Source organism: Ictidomys tridecemlineatus, chromosome 1 (genome assembly GCF_052094955.1).
Source record: "Ictidomys tridecemlineatus isolate mIctTri1 chromosome 1, mIctTri1.hap1, whole genome shotgun sequence".
Taxonomy (NCBI): Eukaryota; Metazoa; Chordata; class Mammalia; order Rodentia; family Sciuridae; genus Ictidomys; species Ictidomys tridecemlineatus.
Window position 1 is genome coordinate 159,911,233 of NC_135477.1, and position 17,009 is coordinate 159,928,241.

A 17,009-nucleotide genomic window follows, 5' to 3' on the forward strand; every position below is an offset into this window, starting at 1 on the left:
GTGGGGTGCTGCTGCCTAGTCCCGAAGGTGGGGCTTAGTGGTGAACGTCTGGGTTCATGCGAGATTTGGGGGACCCGGTGCCCCCCGGGAGGCGCTCACAGTAGTCCTGGGCCTTTCCACGGAGCTTCAGGCTCCGGGAGCGGCCGGGTGACATAGAAATAGGGGAGAAAAAAGACGCCAGGGATGTAGCTCGGTGTAGAGCACTTGCCTAATATGCGTGAGGCCTTGGGTGACATCGCCAGCACCACAAAATAGTAGTAATAACAACAACGATAATAATTTTGAATTTTGGGGTCGGGGTGGCAGCTGACCTGGAGGGCCACGGTGGTCCAGAGCTTTGCGCCTGTGAGTCCTCCAGGCAGTGGAGAACGCCCCTGAGGCGCAGCTATCCTGCGGCAGCCTAATGCGAGATTTTATGGGGTTTTGTCCAGTAGCTAAAAAGGGGCTCTATTTTCAGACCATCAGCTACGCCAGTATCAGCTTTATCAATCGAGGCGCTGCACAGACTGGTGATTTACCTTGTACTCTAAGTGTGGGTTAATTTTCCTCAAGCAGATAGCCTCCTTGAGGGTGGTGCTGGGTTGCCCCTTGTTTCAGCTTTTCACGATGCACATTTACCTCGTTTTTCTAAAAAGTGAAAGGAAAGTGACCGTGACACTTGTAGCGATCAAAAGATCTTTAGTGTGGCACTGTCTGATTAACAGGGTAGGAAGAGAAAGAGCAGGGAAAAAGAGAGAGGAAGAGAACAAAGTGTTGGGGGGAGTGAGGTGGGAAAGCAAAGCGCAAAAGAGAAGAAAGAGGAAAGAGGGAGAAAGCGAGAGAAGAAAGAGAGAGCAAGAGAGGGGGGCCCAGCAGGAGTTTTTATAGCCAAATTATAATGGGGGTTTCTGGGTCTGTAAGCTGCCTTGTTGTCGTACAGTGATTGGATCATACAGTAGTTGCTAAGGGTGTCATCTTCTGCCTTCAGGTAGACGGGGCAGGGGTCAGACGTGGGTTTTCGTTGCACCAGACGGGTGGGGGTCGAATGTTCAGCCTTGAGTGGGGTTGAGTGTTCAGACTTGACGCAAACAAACGATAAGGAACCAGACAGGTAAGGGTCCAGTGTGCAGCCCACCTGCAGCCAACAGTTGTTCAGACTGCTCTGCAACTAACAAAAAGTAATATCTAATTTGGTCTCTGCTCCAAGGCAGGAGCATAAATACATAGAACAGTTAAGGATGAAAATACTGTACTGAATTCTACCACCATTTGGGTGATTAATAAAAAATAAAGCATTCATTTATTTACTAACCCCTGCAAACACTTCAAAACCTTTCAACCAAAATCTTTTCAGATGAATGTGCTAATCAAAGTAAGGACATCAAGATGTTATATTTTAATATTAGTTAAGGTTAAGAAGCTGGACATGGTGGCACACTCCTGATGACTCAGGAGGATTGCAAGTTCAAGGCCAGCCTCAGCAATTTAGTGAGACTCTGTCTCAATAATTAAAAATAAATAAATGAAGTACTGGGGATGTAGCTCAATGGAAGAGTGTTCCTGGGTTCAATCTCCAATACCAAAAAAAAAAAAAAAATCACAGTTAAAGGCCGTGTCCTCTTTTAAAACACATCACAAGCACACTGCAATTTAACAAGTACAAGTCCTATATTAAGCCACTAAGAAGGACTGAGCAACCTAACATTTCCCTGCTCTTTGGAATTTCTATGTCAATTGTGATTTTTCTCTCACCCTCCATTCAACACTCAGTAAAATAATTACTTATTTTAAGCACCTAAAAGTAAGAGAACTGGTGAGGATGAGTTGAAAGGAAGAGTAAACCCAATATCACAAATTGCATACCAAAAGGTCTGAGTATCATCACGAATGATTAGCTTTTCTACATGCCTTGGGAGTTTTGACAGACACCCAAGAACATTTTAAGAATCCTAATTTCTCGCTGGCACACACCTGTAATCCCAGTAGCTTGGGAGGCTGAGGCAGGAGGATGGTGAGTTCAAAGCCAGCTTCAGTAAAAGGGAGGCACTAAGCAACTCAGTGAGACCCTGTCTCTAAATAAATTACCATAAAAAAAAAAAAAACAGTTGGGGATGTGGCTCAGTGCCCCGGGGTTCAATCCCTGGTAACCCCCACCTGAAAAAAGAATCCTAATTTCTGTTTTTTGGTTTTTTTTTTAATAAAAGGAAAGATTTTATTTTAAAATAATTCTTCAATTTCTCTTAGACTTTCAACTCCATCGCTAGTTCATTAGCATAACAATAACAGCAGATTTTAAGTAAATTCCAGGGAGAAAGGGAAAGTTACATAATCAAGTCAATCTGTCCTAATGAGGACAAATTGGATAATTAGGATAATCAGCTGATTGCTATAGACCTGATAAAAATTATCTTCAGCTAGGGATCCTTGAGGCCTGATTGCAGAAGGGATGCTAGTCAACCCACACACCTAAAATTTATTTAAGAGACCAAGCTAGGGGTTTCTGGCCTTTAGGAAGAAGACAGGCATGGGGAAATGTTTTCCTTGTTAGTTCTCCCAAGCCATGGCACCTCCCAGCAAATTTCTCATTTGGTTTTGCTGTTTTGCCTGGCTATGTTTTCATGTTAGTCTTGGTTCTCAGACTTCTAGGGGAGAAGCTCAGATTGCAGCTAATGCTGAGTTGGAATCTGAGGCAGAACCTTGGTCGGTGCTGCAACCTAAAGATGGGACACCCAGCCCTGGCCACCTTTTCAAGTTTCTGTCTGATGGGCGAGGTGGAGCCCCTAGGCTGCAGCCAGACTCCAGAGCTTTGCACTACATGAAGAAGCTCTATAAGATGTATGCTACGAAGGAGGGGATTCCCAAATCCACTAGAAGTCACCTATACAACACCATTCGGCTCTTCACTCCCAGTTCCCTGCACAAACAGGCTCTTGGACAACAGGTGACAGGTGTGTAAAAGCAAATTTCTTAACTGGGTAGAATGACGATGTTATAAGCTTAGATGCATCTGTATTTCCATGACAGACAGACTAGAGCAGTATGTGTGTCTAAAAGACGGGGGATTGAACCCAGAGCCTTGCACATGCTGGGCAAGTACTTGACCACTGAGCTACACCCCAGCCCTTTTGTATTTTTCATTTTTGAGATAGGGTCTCACTAAATTGCCTATGCTGGCCTCAAACTTATGATTCTCCTGCCTCAGCTTCCAGAGTAGCTGAAATTACAGGCCTGCCCCACTGTGCCCTGCTGGGTTTTGCTTCTTGAATTGGGTTTTATTTTGTAGGATACTCAATATCCAATTGAAACAAATTTGATAATTGATCACATTCTTTCTTTTTTTGTAGGGAGTCCCGGGGGATTGAACTCAGAGGCACTTGACTACTGAGCCACATCCCCAGCCCTATTTTGTATTTTACTTAGAGACAGGGTCTCACTGAGTTGCTTAGTGCTTCCTTTTTACTGAGGCTGGCTTTGAACTGGCAATCCTCCTGCCTCAGCCTCCCAAGCTGCTGGGATTATAGGCACGCACCACAGCGCCTGGCTTATGTTTTCTTTCTAATGCTGTCATTAATGTGGACTCATATGATAGGATTTTAGCACTGAAAGAGACCTAATGGCTTTGAAGGCCGAGGAAAGTGCTGGAGAAGCTTAGCATCTGTTTCTGTTCACCAAGCTGTTGGAAATGTCCTATATCTGATATGCCCAGTATGTTCTGTGTCAAACAGGATAGTCTCTTGTTTGTTGCTTTCTGTGAGGTCCTCATCTGGTACAGTAGGTCCTTAAGAACAAAGTGTCAGGGCTGGGGATTGTAGCTAAGTGGTAGGGTGCTTGTTTAGATATGTGAGGCCCTGAGTTTCATTCCTACCATTGCAAAAACGAAACACCAAAGTGTAAGTCAACAATTGGAGCAGTTCGTTGTCTTAGGTGTGAGGAGTAGTGCTTTAGAAAAAGTACTTTCTCTAGCTCATGATGTAAAGAAAATCATTCTAAACAACCAGGGCTTGTGGCCATTTAAATGCCTTTCATTTTTACTCTAGAGGCATCAGAGCCTCCATTTTTTTTTTTTTTTTTTTGGTTAATCTCAAGTGTGCTAAATTAAATGGGCAGTCAAGTGGTTTTAATTGATTTAATTCACTGGGGCTTAGATTATTGTTTAAACAAGGCTGAGTGTTTTAAATTACTATGATGGTTTTTCCCTGTAGAGTGTCTCCAAAAGAAAAATACTACTTATTAGCTTCCTGTGTTTGGAGCAGGTTGTTAACATTGGAACTTCAGAATGTAATAATTCCCTGTTGCTTTAATTTACCATCAAAGTTGTTCTGACATTCTGGAGATAAAATATCCATCGATGGTTCCTGGGAAATAGGGTACCAATTACCTTTTCTATACATCTATTTTTAGTCCCTCCCCTCATTGTCTTTGAGGCTTGAGGAAATGCAGGGAAAGAGAAAGGAGATTGCATATTGCTAGTACAATTCCTAGATTTGACTTCTAATTACATCTGATTTGTATGCAAGCACCACTAACTGGTGAATCATTTTTTCCTTTCAGGAATCTTTCCATCAGTGGACCTGCTGTTTAATCTGGATCGTGTTACTGCCGTCGAACACTTACTCAAATCTGTCTTGCTCTACACTTTCAATAATTCAGTTTCTCCTTCCTCTATTGTTAAATGTCGGTGCAACCTGGTGATAAAAGAACCAAAGTCTTCTAACAAGACTCTCCCTAGAGCTCCTTACTCATTGATCTTTAATTCACAGTTCAAATTTAGAAAGAATCGCAAGCAGATTGAGATTGATGTAACCCCACTCCTCCAGCCTATAGTGGTTTCCAGTGAGAGAAATATTCACATGTCTGTCAATTTTACATGCACAAAAGACCAGCTGCAGCACCCTTCAGCTCAGGATGGATCCTTTACCATGCCTCTTCTGCCCCCCTCACTGATCTTATATCTGAATGACACAAGTGCTCAGGCTTATCACAGGTGGTATTCCCTTCACCATAAAAGGAAGTCTTCACAGGGTCCTGACCAGAAGAGTAATGTGGCTGCCTATCCCATGGGAGAAGAGACTGTCAAGGGTGGGAGATCCACCTGCCACCGGAGAGGTCGGGAAACCATCACGTCTCAATTGAAGAAGCCAATGGTTCCAGCTTCCTTCAACCTGAGTGAATACTTCAAACAGTTTTATTTCCCCCAAAATGAGTGTGAGCTCCATGACTTTAGAATTAGCTTTAATCAGCTCAAATGGGACAACTGGATTGTGGCCCCTCACAGATACAACCTTCGGTACTGTAAAGGAGAATGTCCAAGGGCAGTTGGGCATCGGTATGGCTCTCCGGTTCACACCACGGTGCAGAACATCATCTATGAGAAGCTCGACTCCTCAGTGCCAAGACCATCATGTGTACCTGCCAAATACAGCCCCTTGAGTGTTTTGACCATTGAGCCTGATGGCTCAATCGCTTACAAAGAGTATGAAGATATGATAGCTACCAAGTGCACCTGTCGTTAACTTAAGGTCCTCTAAATGAAAACCTTGAGCCTATTTAGCAAAGTAAGTGTTGTGTGCCTCTCTGCTCTCGGGAGAAGGCTTATGTGTCACATAACACATTGTAGAAATAGGAGCATATGCATGTTAGCACTTTCTGGGGCGTCTGTCTGAAGGGATAAGGTCAGTTGTTCCTACTTAGCCTTAATTTCAACACTTAAACGTAATTACTTTGGAGAGATTTAATTTTTTTCCCCTGAGCATTTTTTTCCTTTTCACAAGTGTTTTGGTTTTGATGGGAAAATTCTAACTTAGCATAAATCTAATGGAATTGCAGCCACAGATATTCAGAGAGCTTTAGTATTATGATAATGGAAGAATAAATTCCTGTCAATGGCATAAATTGTGTGTGTGTTATTAAATAAATTATGATTGGGAGAGAGGAAGCATGTTAAAAAGCTGACATTGGCTCAACTTTTGCTTTTTTTTTTCCCCAGAGTGAAAGGGAGGCTAACCTCTCTGCCTGAATCTTGGTAAAGTGAAATTCACTAGGATTAGAGTATGCAGCAGAACTCTTTCTGTTGTCTTAGTGTGATTGGTGTACAATACGCTAATTCTGCTTATTAACTGGTGTATATAAATTGAGTCACGTAAAACCATATAACATTTGTCCCATTTGTTGAAGGGAAATTGTATTGCAGATTGTTTCAAGAAAATCTGTGTTTAAAATTTTAAAATGTATTTTCTTTAAAACTTTTGACCTTATGGAAGAAAGCCAAGAAGGTTGGTTGATGTTTGTTTTTTATTTGCTTTTTGCCTATTTCCCTCAGTCCACCCCACATACTTTTTCCAGGTGTATTAGCAGTGTTCCCACTAAACTAAGCTGGTAGTGACTGTCTTATTACTGAGCAGGCCTTATGTGGATCTAATGGCTTTTGTGTGGGTTTTCCCCTTTTTTTTTTTTTTTTTTTTAATATTCTAGGGATTGAACCCAGGGAAACTCAACCACTGAAACATTTATCTAGAGATAGGGTCTTGCTAAGTTGCTGAGGCTGGCTTTGAAATTGTGAACCTCCTGCCTCAGCCTCCCAAGCTGCTGGGATGAAAGGCATGCACCCCTTCTCCTGGCTTTTGTGTGGGTTTTCACTGTCTCTTATCTTATGAGAGCAAAGATACAGAGTTAGGGCTAATGTAGTGACATTGTGTTTCAGAGTTTCTAAAACCCTAATCTACAAATCAAAAGTAACTTCTACATGCAAGAGGTGCTTTTTACTTTTGTAAAATGATCTTTTCTTGGTGCTTGTTTTTAGTTTGATTAGATAAGATTCCCACACCATATGATTTGCCCATTTAAAATGTACAATTCAGTGGTGTGTAGTATATTCACACACAGGATGCCATCACCATTGTTAATTTAAGTACATTTTTATCACCTCAAAAAGAAATTATTCCTTAGCTGTCCACCCTGGTTTCCTGTCCTGTCCTACCCCCAGCCCTAAGTAATCCCTAAACTATCTCAATAGATTACATTACTCTGTACTTTCACATGCATGGAATGAATTGCAATATGTGGTCTTCTGTGACTGGCTTCTTTCACTTAGCATGTCTTCAAGGGGTCACTTATATTGCAACATGTATCCGTACTTGTTTTCTAATGACAGAATATTTGACTATACCAAGTTTTGTTTATCCATTTATTGATACCTGAGTTTTCATTTTCTGGCTATTATACATAATGATACAAGTTTGTGTTTAATTTCTCTTGGGCATATACCCAGGAGTGGAATTTCTGGGTCATATAGTAACTCTTTAATCGTCGGAAGAATTGCTAGACTGTTTCCCAAAGCAACGACACTGTTTTATATTCCCACAAACACAGCATGAGAGTTCTGATTTTTCTATATCTTCTTAATGTTTGGCGTTTTTGATTCTAGCCATCCAAATGTATGTGAAATGGCATCTCCCTATGGTTTTGATTAGCATACTTACCTGATGACATTGAGCACGTTTTCACACACCTATCAGCCAATATGTCTTTGAAGAAATGTCTAGTCAGATCCCTTGCCCATTTTGTTTCTTTTCTCCAATCCACCTCCCACACTGGGGATTGAATCCACAGGTTCTTTACTACTGAGTTATATCTCCAGCCCTCTCATTTATTTTGTGTCATGGTCTCGATAAATTATCCAGGCCGACCTTGAACTCCTGCCTCAGTCTCAATTCCTGTGATTACAGGCAAGCGCTGCCATACTTAGCTCCTTGCCTATTTTTTCATTGGATTCTTTGTATTTCTGTTGTCGGATTGTAAGAAATCTTATATGTTCTAGATATAAGCCTTTTATCAGACATGATTTCCAATTATTTATTCCCACATGTTGCCTTTTAACTTTTTATTGTAAAATATGACATAAAAATTTACAATTTTAGCAATTGTAAGTATACAGTTTGTGGCATTATGTCCATTCACTGTTGTCCAAACACCCACTATCTGTCTTGGAAACTTTTCATCAACCAGACAAAACATTGTTTTTCCTTTTTTTTGTACCAAGGATTGAACCCAGAGACACTTAACCACTGAGCTACATCCCCAACCCTTGAATTTTTTGAGACAGGGGCTCTCTAAATGGCTTAGGGCCTTGATAGGTTGCTGAGGCTGCTTTGAACCTGCAATCTCTTGCCTCAGCTCCCTGAGCTGCTGGGGTTATAGGTGGGCACCAACATGCCCAGCTAGACTAAGTAATACTATGTGTATATATTTGTATCACATTTTGTTATCTATTTATCACTACATGGATTGTTCAGTTATTATGAATAATGCTATAAACATTTGTATACAAATATCTGTTATGGTGTCTGCTCTCAGGTTTGTTGCCATGCTAGGGATCAAACCCAGATCCTCACATGTGCTAGGCCAGTGCTCTTACCACTGACCTACATTCCCAGCCCTCTGATTTCAGTTCTTTTGGATCTATTCCTAGAAATGAAACTGATAGATTACTTTTTCAAAGAATTCTTTAATTTTTAAAAAAATATACTCCTTTCTAAAGTGGAAGTATCATTTTACTTTCTTATCAGCAATGCCCTAGGACTCCAATCACTCCACTTTGTAGCCAGCACTTGCTATTTTCTTTTTGCTTTTTAAAATAATCACCTGAAGCCTGTGAAGTAGTATCTTGTCGGGGTTTTGATTTGTTTCCCTAATGACTAATACTAAGTATTTTTCATGTGCTTACTGGCCATTTGTATCTTTCTTAGAGAAATATCTATTCAGCTTCTTTTTCTATTTTAAAGTCCATTTGTTGAGTTTTAGGAATTCTTTATATATTTTTTAATATTAATCCCTTATGAGATATGATTGGCACATATTTTCTCCCATTCTGTGGGGTGCTTATTCACTCTACAATTCTTTGCACAAAAATTTTCAATTTTGTTCAAGTTCAATTTACCTATTTCCATTTGTTGCCTATGTTTTTTGGAGTCGTGCAAGAAATCATTGCCAAATTCAATGTGAGATTTTTACCTGTTTTCTTGGAGTTTTACAATTTTGGCTTTTATGTTTAAGTTTCTAATCCATTTTGATTAATTTTTGTGTATGGTATGAGGTAAAGATCAACTTCATTCCTTTGCCTGTAGATATCTAATTGTCCCAGTACTATATATACACACATATATATATATTCTCCCATTGAATGTTTTTGGCACTCTTGTTGAAAATTAATTTGGCCATGGGTATATGAATTTATTTCTGGACTCTATCAGTGATTTATATCCTTACTAATGACAGTATCACACCATTTTGTGACTGGTTTATAGTACATTTTGAAATATTCTATTTTTTTCAAGATTGGTTTAGCTATTCTAGGTCTGTTGTAAATCATAAATTTCAGACTCATCAATTTCTGCAAAGAAGTCATCTTAGATTTTGGTAGAGATTATTTCAAATCTATAGATTAGTTTGGGGACTGCTATCTTAATGCTTGTTTTCTATTATTGATTACTGAATCCAGGGGCACTTTACCAATGAGCTACATCCTCAGTCCTTTTTATTATTTGAGACAGGCTCTCACTAAATTGCTGAGACTGGCCTTGAACTTGTGATCCTCCTATATCAGCTTCCCAAGTTGCTGGGATTATAGGCATGTGCCATCACACTTAGCTGGTTTCCATCTTAATGTTAAGTCTTCTCATATAGGATGTTTTCACTTCTTTACATCATCCTTAAATTTTATACTTTCCAGAGCATATTTTGTACTTTTTGTTGTTAAACTATTTAATATTTTTTTTTAGTTGTAGATGGACACAACACCTTTATTTTTATGTGGTGCTGAGGATCAAACCCAGTACTTCACATTTGCTAAGCAAGCCCTCTACCACTGAGCTATACCCCAGCCCCTATTAAACCATTCTTAAGTATCTTTAAAATTTTATTTTGTAGAACTAGGGATGGAACCCAGGTAAGCTACATTCCCAACCCTTTTTATTTTTTATTTTGAGCTAGGGTCTCACTTAATTCCTGAGGCTAGCTTTGAACCAGTGATCCTTCTGCCTCCACTTCTCAGTAGATGGGATTATAGCCATTTGCCATCTTGCCCAGTTTTATTTTTATGTGGTGCTGAGGATCGAACCCAGCGCCTCGCACATGCTAGGCGAGCATTCTACCACTGAGCCACAACCCCAGCCCCTTAAGTATTTTATTTTTGATGATGCTATTGTGCATGAAATTGTTTTTCCTTTTTTTTTTTTAAATTAGATGAGGTCTTATTATATTGTCTGGGTGGTCTCAAACTCCTGAACTGAATTGATCCTCCCACCTCAGCCTCCCATGAAATTTTCTTAATTTCATTTTTGGATAATTGATGTTTCAAATGTTTTATGTCATCTGTCATTCTTGAATTATCTGGAGCCCTGAGCCTGCTTGTAATTCTAGCTAGTTGGGAGGCTGAGAAAGAAGGATCTCAAGTTGGAGGCCAACCTTGGCAACTTAGCAAGACCCTGTTTCAAAATAAATATAAAATAGAAAGTTTGGGGATGTAACTCAATAGTAGAGTTCCCCGGGTTCAATCCCTAGTATCACAAAGGGGGAAAAAATCTGAAACAGAAAGAGCATGAGTAATGGTGATAATGTGCAAGAGAATTTAATTGAGGGTAACCTCCCATAAATATGGCTGCTTTCAAATAGACCACATGGATTATGTTGGTTTATGGGATTCATCATTCAAACTACCATAACTTATTATTTTGTGGGAAACTATTGTTTGTATATTTTGTGTGTGTAGAGGGATTTTTTGTTTGAGACAGTCTTTGTTGCCCAGGTTGGTCTCAAACTCATGGGTTCAAGTGATCCTCCTGCCTTAGCCTTCTGAGTAGCTAGAACTATAGTCACCACTACCCCCCAATTTTTTTTTATTTAGGGTACCTTAGGGTACCATGGATTGAACTCGGGGGCATGCGACCTCTGAGCCACATCCCCTGCCCTATTTTGTATTTTATTTGGAGTTGCTTAATGCCTCAATTTTGCTGAGGCTGGCTTTGAACTTGCTATCCTCCTGCCTCAGACTCCCAAGCTGCTGGGATTATAGGTGTGTGTCACTGTGCTCACCCAAATTTTTATTTTTTTGCATGGCCCAGTTCTGTACTGAATATGCAATGTTGTGTGAAGTCAAAGTTTTCAAAAATAAAATGAAATAGTTTTGATGAAAGTTAACTTAGCATCAATGCCAAACTTTAGGAACAGAAAAACTTTTTTTTTTTTTGCAGGTAAATTCTAAAATTAAGCTTTTTTTTTGCATAGTATTTTGATATACAGCTGAGGAATGCTATCTTGAGCTATCATTAAATTTTTTTAAAGAACGTATTTGTAAATATAGTTTCATTCATAAGACAGTGTTAATATTGGATCTGATAAGTCTGCTGAAGTTAAACTTCAAAGATTCTCCTATACACATTTGTGAAGGCTGTGCTAGTCTCCCAATTGCTACCTCCATATGAAACCTACTTCAGTTACTCTTATAAAAGCTGCCACTTTAGAAAGTGAATGAGAAAGGACAGCAGTGATTTAAATCTGGAAATTCAAGGATGAAGCTACATCTCCCTTAAATAGATGCATTCAGCTTTGGTATTTAGTCCAGATGAGATATGAGGTCACTTAATGTGATGGGTGCCCTGGTATGCCAAGGAACAATGGGGCATGTCAGGAGCTGCTTTTACCTTGGGCTCTGAATTTCCTGCTCTTTATCGGTTTAAATCGGCTCCTATGTTGGGCTGAAAGCTTTGTTTCACTAATCAGCTTCAAGGGCAGCAGCCACTCATTTGGTTTAGAGCTTGGTTTAGACAGTCTGTGGGAAAAAAATAAAGTTTCTCTTTCATGGGAAAAAGGAGAAAGTATTTATGGTTATATAATGAGAAAAAAAATGCTCCAAGGAACTTGTCTTATATAAAAATTTCAGGAGTCAATTCTAACTTTGAACTTTACCGGAATTGTAATTTATAAAATTATGAATGAAATAACAATTTTTAAATATTCTTTTAGAGGATGTTGATCCTAGAATGGTTTTTAAGTTTTTCAGATTGGCTGAATGGATTGAGACAATAGAATAATATGCTGCTTTATCCATGAACTCTACTCTAAATAAAAGGAAAAAAAAGTGAAGTTATGCAGACACTTTGTCCTTTACCAGAGTTGACAAGTCAAATATGGTCTCTTCCTGTGGTTAATTACTTCCTGATGCAGCTGTCCTTCCCAAACCACCCAATGAAGGTAGCTCCCGATATTCATGGGGAATATGTCTCAATACCCACCATTTACCTGAAGCCACAGAAAATACTGAACTTAAAATATACTGTTTTTTCATATATGTGTACACATAGCCATGATAAAGTAAAATCATGTACAGTGGCTGTCACCTCTAATCCCACCTACGTGGGAGGCTGAAGCAGGCAGCTCACATATCAAGATTAGCTTGAGCAATTTAGGGAGACATCAAAATATTGTGTTTTTTTTTTTTAACCAGTGATTAAACCCAGGAGTGCTTAACCACTGAGCCAGATCCCCAGCCATTTTTATTTATTTTTAAATTTTGAGATGTGGTCTTGCTAAGTTGCTGAATGAAGGTACTGAGGCTGGCTTTGAACTTGTGATCCTCCTGCCTCAGCCTCCCAAGTTTCTGAGAAAAATAATTTTTAAAAAGGGGTTAGGGAGGGCCAGGATTGTATCTCAGTGGTGGAGTGCTTGCCTCACACATATAAGGCACTGAGTTCAATCCTCAGCACCACATAAAAATAAAGTATTGTGTCCATCTACAACTAAAAATATTTTTTAAAAAGTTAGGGGGTTAGGGATATATCTCAGTAGTAGAATGTCCCTAGATTCCATCCCCAGTACCAAAAGTGTAGTTATGCCTAGTAAGAGATTAACAACTTATAATGAAGTAGAACAATCATAACATATTCTATGTTATATACATTTTGTTTCAAAATTTACTCAGTTGTCAGTATCATACTATTTGTGTTTGAAGCAATCCTAATTTTACTAATGGTCCCAAAGCACCAGAGCAGTAATGCTAGCATTTCAAATATGCCAAAGAGAAGCCATAAAGTGTTTCCAACCTTAAGTGAAAAGGTGAATGTTCTTGATAAGGAGAGAAATCATAGGCTGAGGTTCAGATCTACAGTAAGAACAAATGTTCTGTCTGATATTGTGAAGGAAAAAGAAATTTGCACTTATTTTGCTACCTGGTTGAAATTTCAAATTAAGTGGCAACTGCTACACCAGTCAATTTTTGGAAAAGGCCCTTGACTTGTTAATAAGACCAGGACTATTTCATTATCTTTGTCCTACCTTAGTATGTGATGCAATTTGTATCAAATTGGGCAATTAGACATACATGGATAAGGCTCAATTGCACATTTTAGGTACCTTATTGCTTTAAGAATAAGTGCTTTGTGAACAGTTTGGTCATTTATACCTGCCTTAGGTGCTAGTGTTTTTCATATAGAAATGCCATAACAGGCAATGTTAGTTTTTTACAGCCTGTGTCTGGATGTCATTTTGACTTTCTCAACAATTAGCTCACTGGATAAATATTTATTGAACACTGACTATGGGCCAGGTGCCATGTGTGGTTAAGAACAGAGTCCAGCATTCTCAGCTCCAGTAAAAATATATCCCTGACCCAAAACGGAGACTTCCTGTATCACCCTTATAGTTCCATCACTGGGCATTCACCACGTTCAGTGGAGGGTGCATTTCAGGGTGGTGCTACATGAGTGGGCTGAGTGAATACAAGTTATTATACCTTTAGATTTGAATTTTTAAAAATTAAAATATTTTGAGAATAATTATAAATTTACATGCAAGTTTAAGAACTCATACAGATAAATCTGTTGTTCCTTCAATGATAAAATTATGGAAAACTATAGATAACATAATAGGAAAATCAGGATATTGACATTGGTAAAATGAAATTTTCCACATTGACACCTACTCGGGCCAAGGACAATGTTGATACTAACATCAATAGTTTTTATAGTCCCCAATGGAATTTAATGATTTGCATGTTTTCATCTTATGCCACTTTGCCTTGAAACTTTGAAAATTTTGTGCTTCAAATTCATTTATTCAATAAGTATTTGTCACTGTAAAGAAATGATAATTGGGCATGGTGGAACACACCAGTAATCCCAGTAACTTGGGAGGCTGAGAGCAGGAGGATTGCAAATTCAAGGCCAGCCTCAAACTTAGTGAGACCCTGTCTCAAAAAGGAAAAGGGACTCAGGATGCAGTTCAGTGGTAGAGTGTACTGGGTTCAGTCCCCAGAATAAAAAAGAGAGACAAATGTTTGAGGAGATAAATTTAGCCCTATTTAAACATTGTGCAATATATGTATAAAAACATCACATAGTACCCCATGAACATAATTTTTGTTTTTGTGTATCAGTTAAAATGCACACTATGCATCAGGTGCTCTTATAGGTGGTGTGATGATAATATATGCAATATTTTTGCTCTCATGGAGCGTAAGTTCCAGAATGGAGAGACAATCCACAAAATGAGCAGTGATGTCCAGGAACCTCTAGGCAGAGTCCTGAGGGAAGCAGAAACTTCTCTAGGAACAGGATGAGCTGGATGTCACTGGCAAGTGAGAGTAGGGACAGTGGAATGGCAAGGGGCGTGGGGGAGGAGCAGACAGATCTGAGACCTTGTCCATCAGCACAATGGGGTTGAAATTTTATGTCAAGTTCAATAAGAAGCCATTGAGCATGTATAATCAGAAGCCCAAAATTGTTGGATTCTTTTTAAAAGATCATTCTAGATGTCCTCTATTGTTTGGCAGGGACTAGTCTGAATCATGAAGACACTTTGGTGGGCTGCTATCATGGTCCAAATGAGGGATGATGATTGGGCTATGACAGTGAAGAGGAGGATGCCAAGAAGTAAAGAAACTTGTTTTTGTGGCTTCTCTGTTATTAGGTCCCCCTCTGAGAGGTAGGGTGGTGACCTTCTAGTAAGGGAAGAAACACATCCTTATAGTGGAAGGAAGGGATAAAACGTATCCCAGTCCTAGCCTTAATATTCCCATCCAAATGAGGGGGCTTATAAATTTTTGAATTTTTGTTTTATCTGTTTTTCTACTTGTTTTTCCTGGTCTTTGCCTTCATGTTGGAGGCTTTTCCAAGTGTTTTGTGGTCCACTTGAAAAAGGAAGGAAGCCATTTGAAGCCTGCATGAAAAGGTGGTATGTGATAGCGAGCTCTTTGGTTTGAAGCCCTCATTGAGTTATTCAGTCTTCTAATGGGAGGAAGATGAGGCAAAGAGACACACTCAGCTGTTGGTGGTTTGGGTTAGGAAGTCATAATTCACAGTATACATTTTCCCTGATCTTTCTTCCTTCATACTGTACCTCTTCCCCTAGCCTCCACCATGCCTGGGGTTCACTTGTCTGGATCCTCTTTGGCTGAAACACTTTGCAGAATCAGCCCCTCTTAATCTTCCTCTGGGTTGGGAGAGGAGTAGTCTCATAGTTGCTGGGACAGCGACGTACTCTGAGATGCAATTATTCCATCCACAGACTCAACATGCTAGCATCTCTGTCTTCCACAGGATGTGGCACCTCATTTCCTGAGCTTTCCTGGGTTCTGATGCCGAGCACAGCTAGCTTCTCGGTAATATCCCCATCCGGCATAGGTTTTATGTTTCCCTAACTGTTCATTCTTCCAGCCCTTTTCCACTTTTGTATTGAAGTTGTGCTGTTCAATACAAAAGTCACCAGTCACTTATAGAACTTTGGTTCACTTACATCTGCTGTGCTCTCATCTATTCTTTTGCCCCATGGCTGTGTTTGATACACATTTGCACCAATGTTAACGGAAGGGAGTCGAGAGAAATGCATGTGCTCAGCTCTCAGCCAAAAAGAGGCACTTAATGCATCAGGGAAAGTCCTTGTTCAAACCTCTGTTTAGAGAAAATGGGCAAGAAGAGTCTATAGCAAATTACAATCTGTTGTAACTTGCAAAGAATTTGCTACATGTTCTTTATCTCATAGTGTCCTTAAACTTCTCCATCTCATCCCTTTCCAGTCAGTTGAGGGTAAAAAAAAAAAAGCAGGCAAAAAATCAATATTTGGACTGTCTCCCATATTTAACATAAAAAGTACTTCATTAGATAGAATCAGCTAGCAGGACTGATTTACGTGTCAATAAGTAATCCAAAGTTTTGTCTAAATGTAGAAAAACCAAGTTCAGTCAGACCTTTAGAAATGGGACAAACAGTTTCACAGTTTATAATCAAAGGAAAAGGTTAGCATGCCTGGTCTCCATTGCGTCATTCTCTGGGAAAATTTGTCCTGCAAACTTTCAGATTGTTGCAAATTGTTGCATGACTGGGAAAAAGGACCAGCATCATAAGTTTTCATCCTGTTCATGCCCTTGACCATCACCGGTTTGTGAACTATTTGTAAAGGTCTGAAGCTGGGTTGGGGAGATTAGGAATCTTGGTGGCTTACTGATTTGTACACATGGAGTACTTCCTGGGCCTGAAGGGTTCATGATTCCATCCTAATGGATCCTTCTCCAATAAACATACATGCAAACAAAGTAAAAACTATTCCCAGAAGAGCAGCACTTGTTTTATTACCACTTATCACAATTATATTAGAGACACAGAAGGCAGATCCCAGGAATAGAGTACAATAGTTGAAATACTGAGCTTTGGAATCATCTGGGCTGTAACTTTGGAATACATTAACCTCTTTGGAACTTGGTTTCATCCTCTACAAAATGAAATAACAGCAATATCTATTTCAGAGAGTTGTGTGAAGATTAAATGAGTTAATACATGTAAATAGCTTATGAACAATACCTTTGAAATAGATTCTAATTGCTACTTTTATTAATAGCAAAACTTTTATTAGAATAACAGCTGTGAAGCTATGCTGTTCAATACAGAAGTCATCAGTCACTTACAGATACTGAGCATTTAAAATGTCAATAGTGAATGTTTGGATGAGCTATATGTATAAGATATAGACCAGATTCAAAAGACTTA

At 39.3% G+C, this 17,009-nt stretch overlaps 1 protein-coding gene across 2 annotated transcripts; it reads left to right on the forward strand.

The window, feature by feature from the left end:
• Nucleotides 1–5,871, forward strand: Gdf9 (growth differentiation factor 9). 2 transcript variants are annotated; one of them, XM_013363136.4, is made up of 3 exons: nt 1–1,090; nt 2,618–2,927; nt 4,531–5,871. In XM_013363136.4, exons 2-3 carry the CDS (start codon nt 2,795–2,797, stop codon nt 5,490–5,492), a joined length of 1,095 nt encoding a protein of 364 aa, XP_013218590.2. In that variant the 5' UTR covers nt 1–1,090; nt 2,618–2,794; the 3' UTR covers nt 5,493–5,871. The 2 variants fall into 2 exon arrangements, with proteins under 2 accessions (XP_013218590.2, XP_005335821.2); XM_005335764.5 differs by lacking the exon at nt 1–1,090 and having other exon boundaries at nt 1,103–2,927.
• The last annotated feature ends 11,138 nt before the right edge of the window (nt 5,872–17,009 follow it).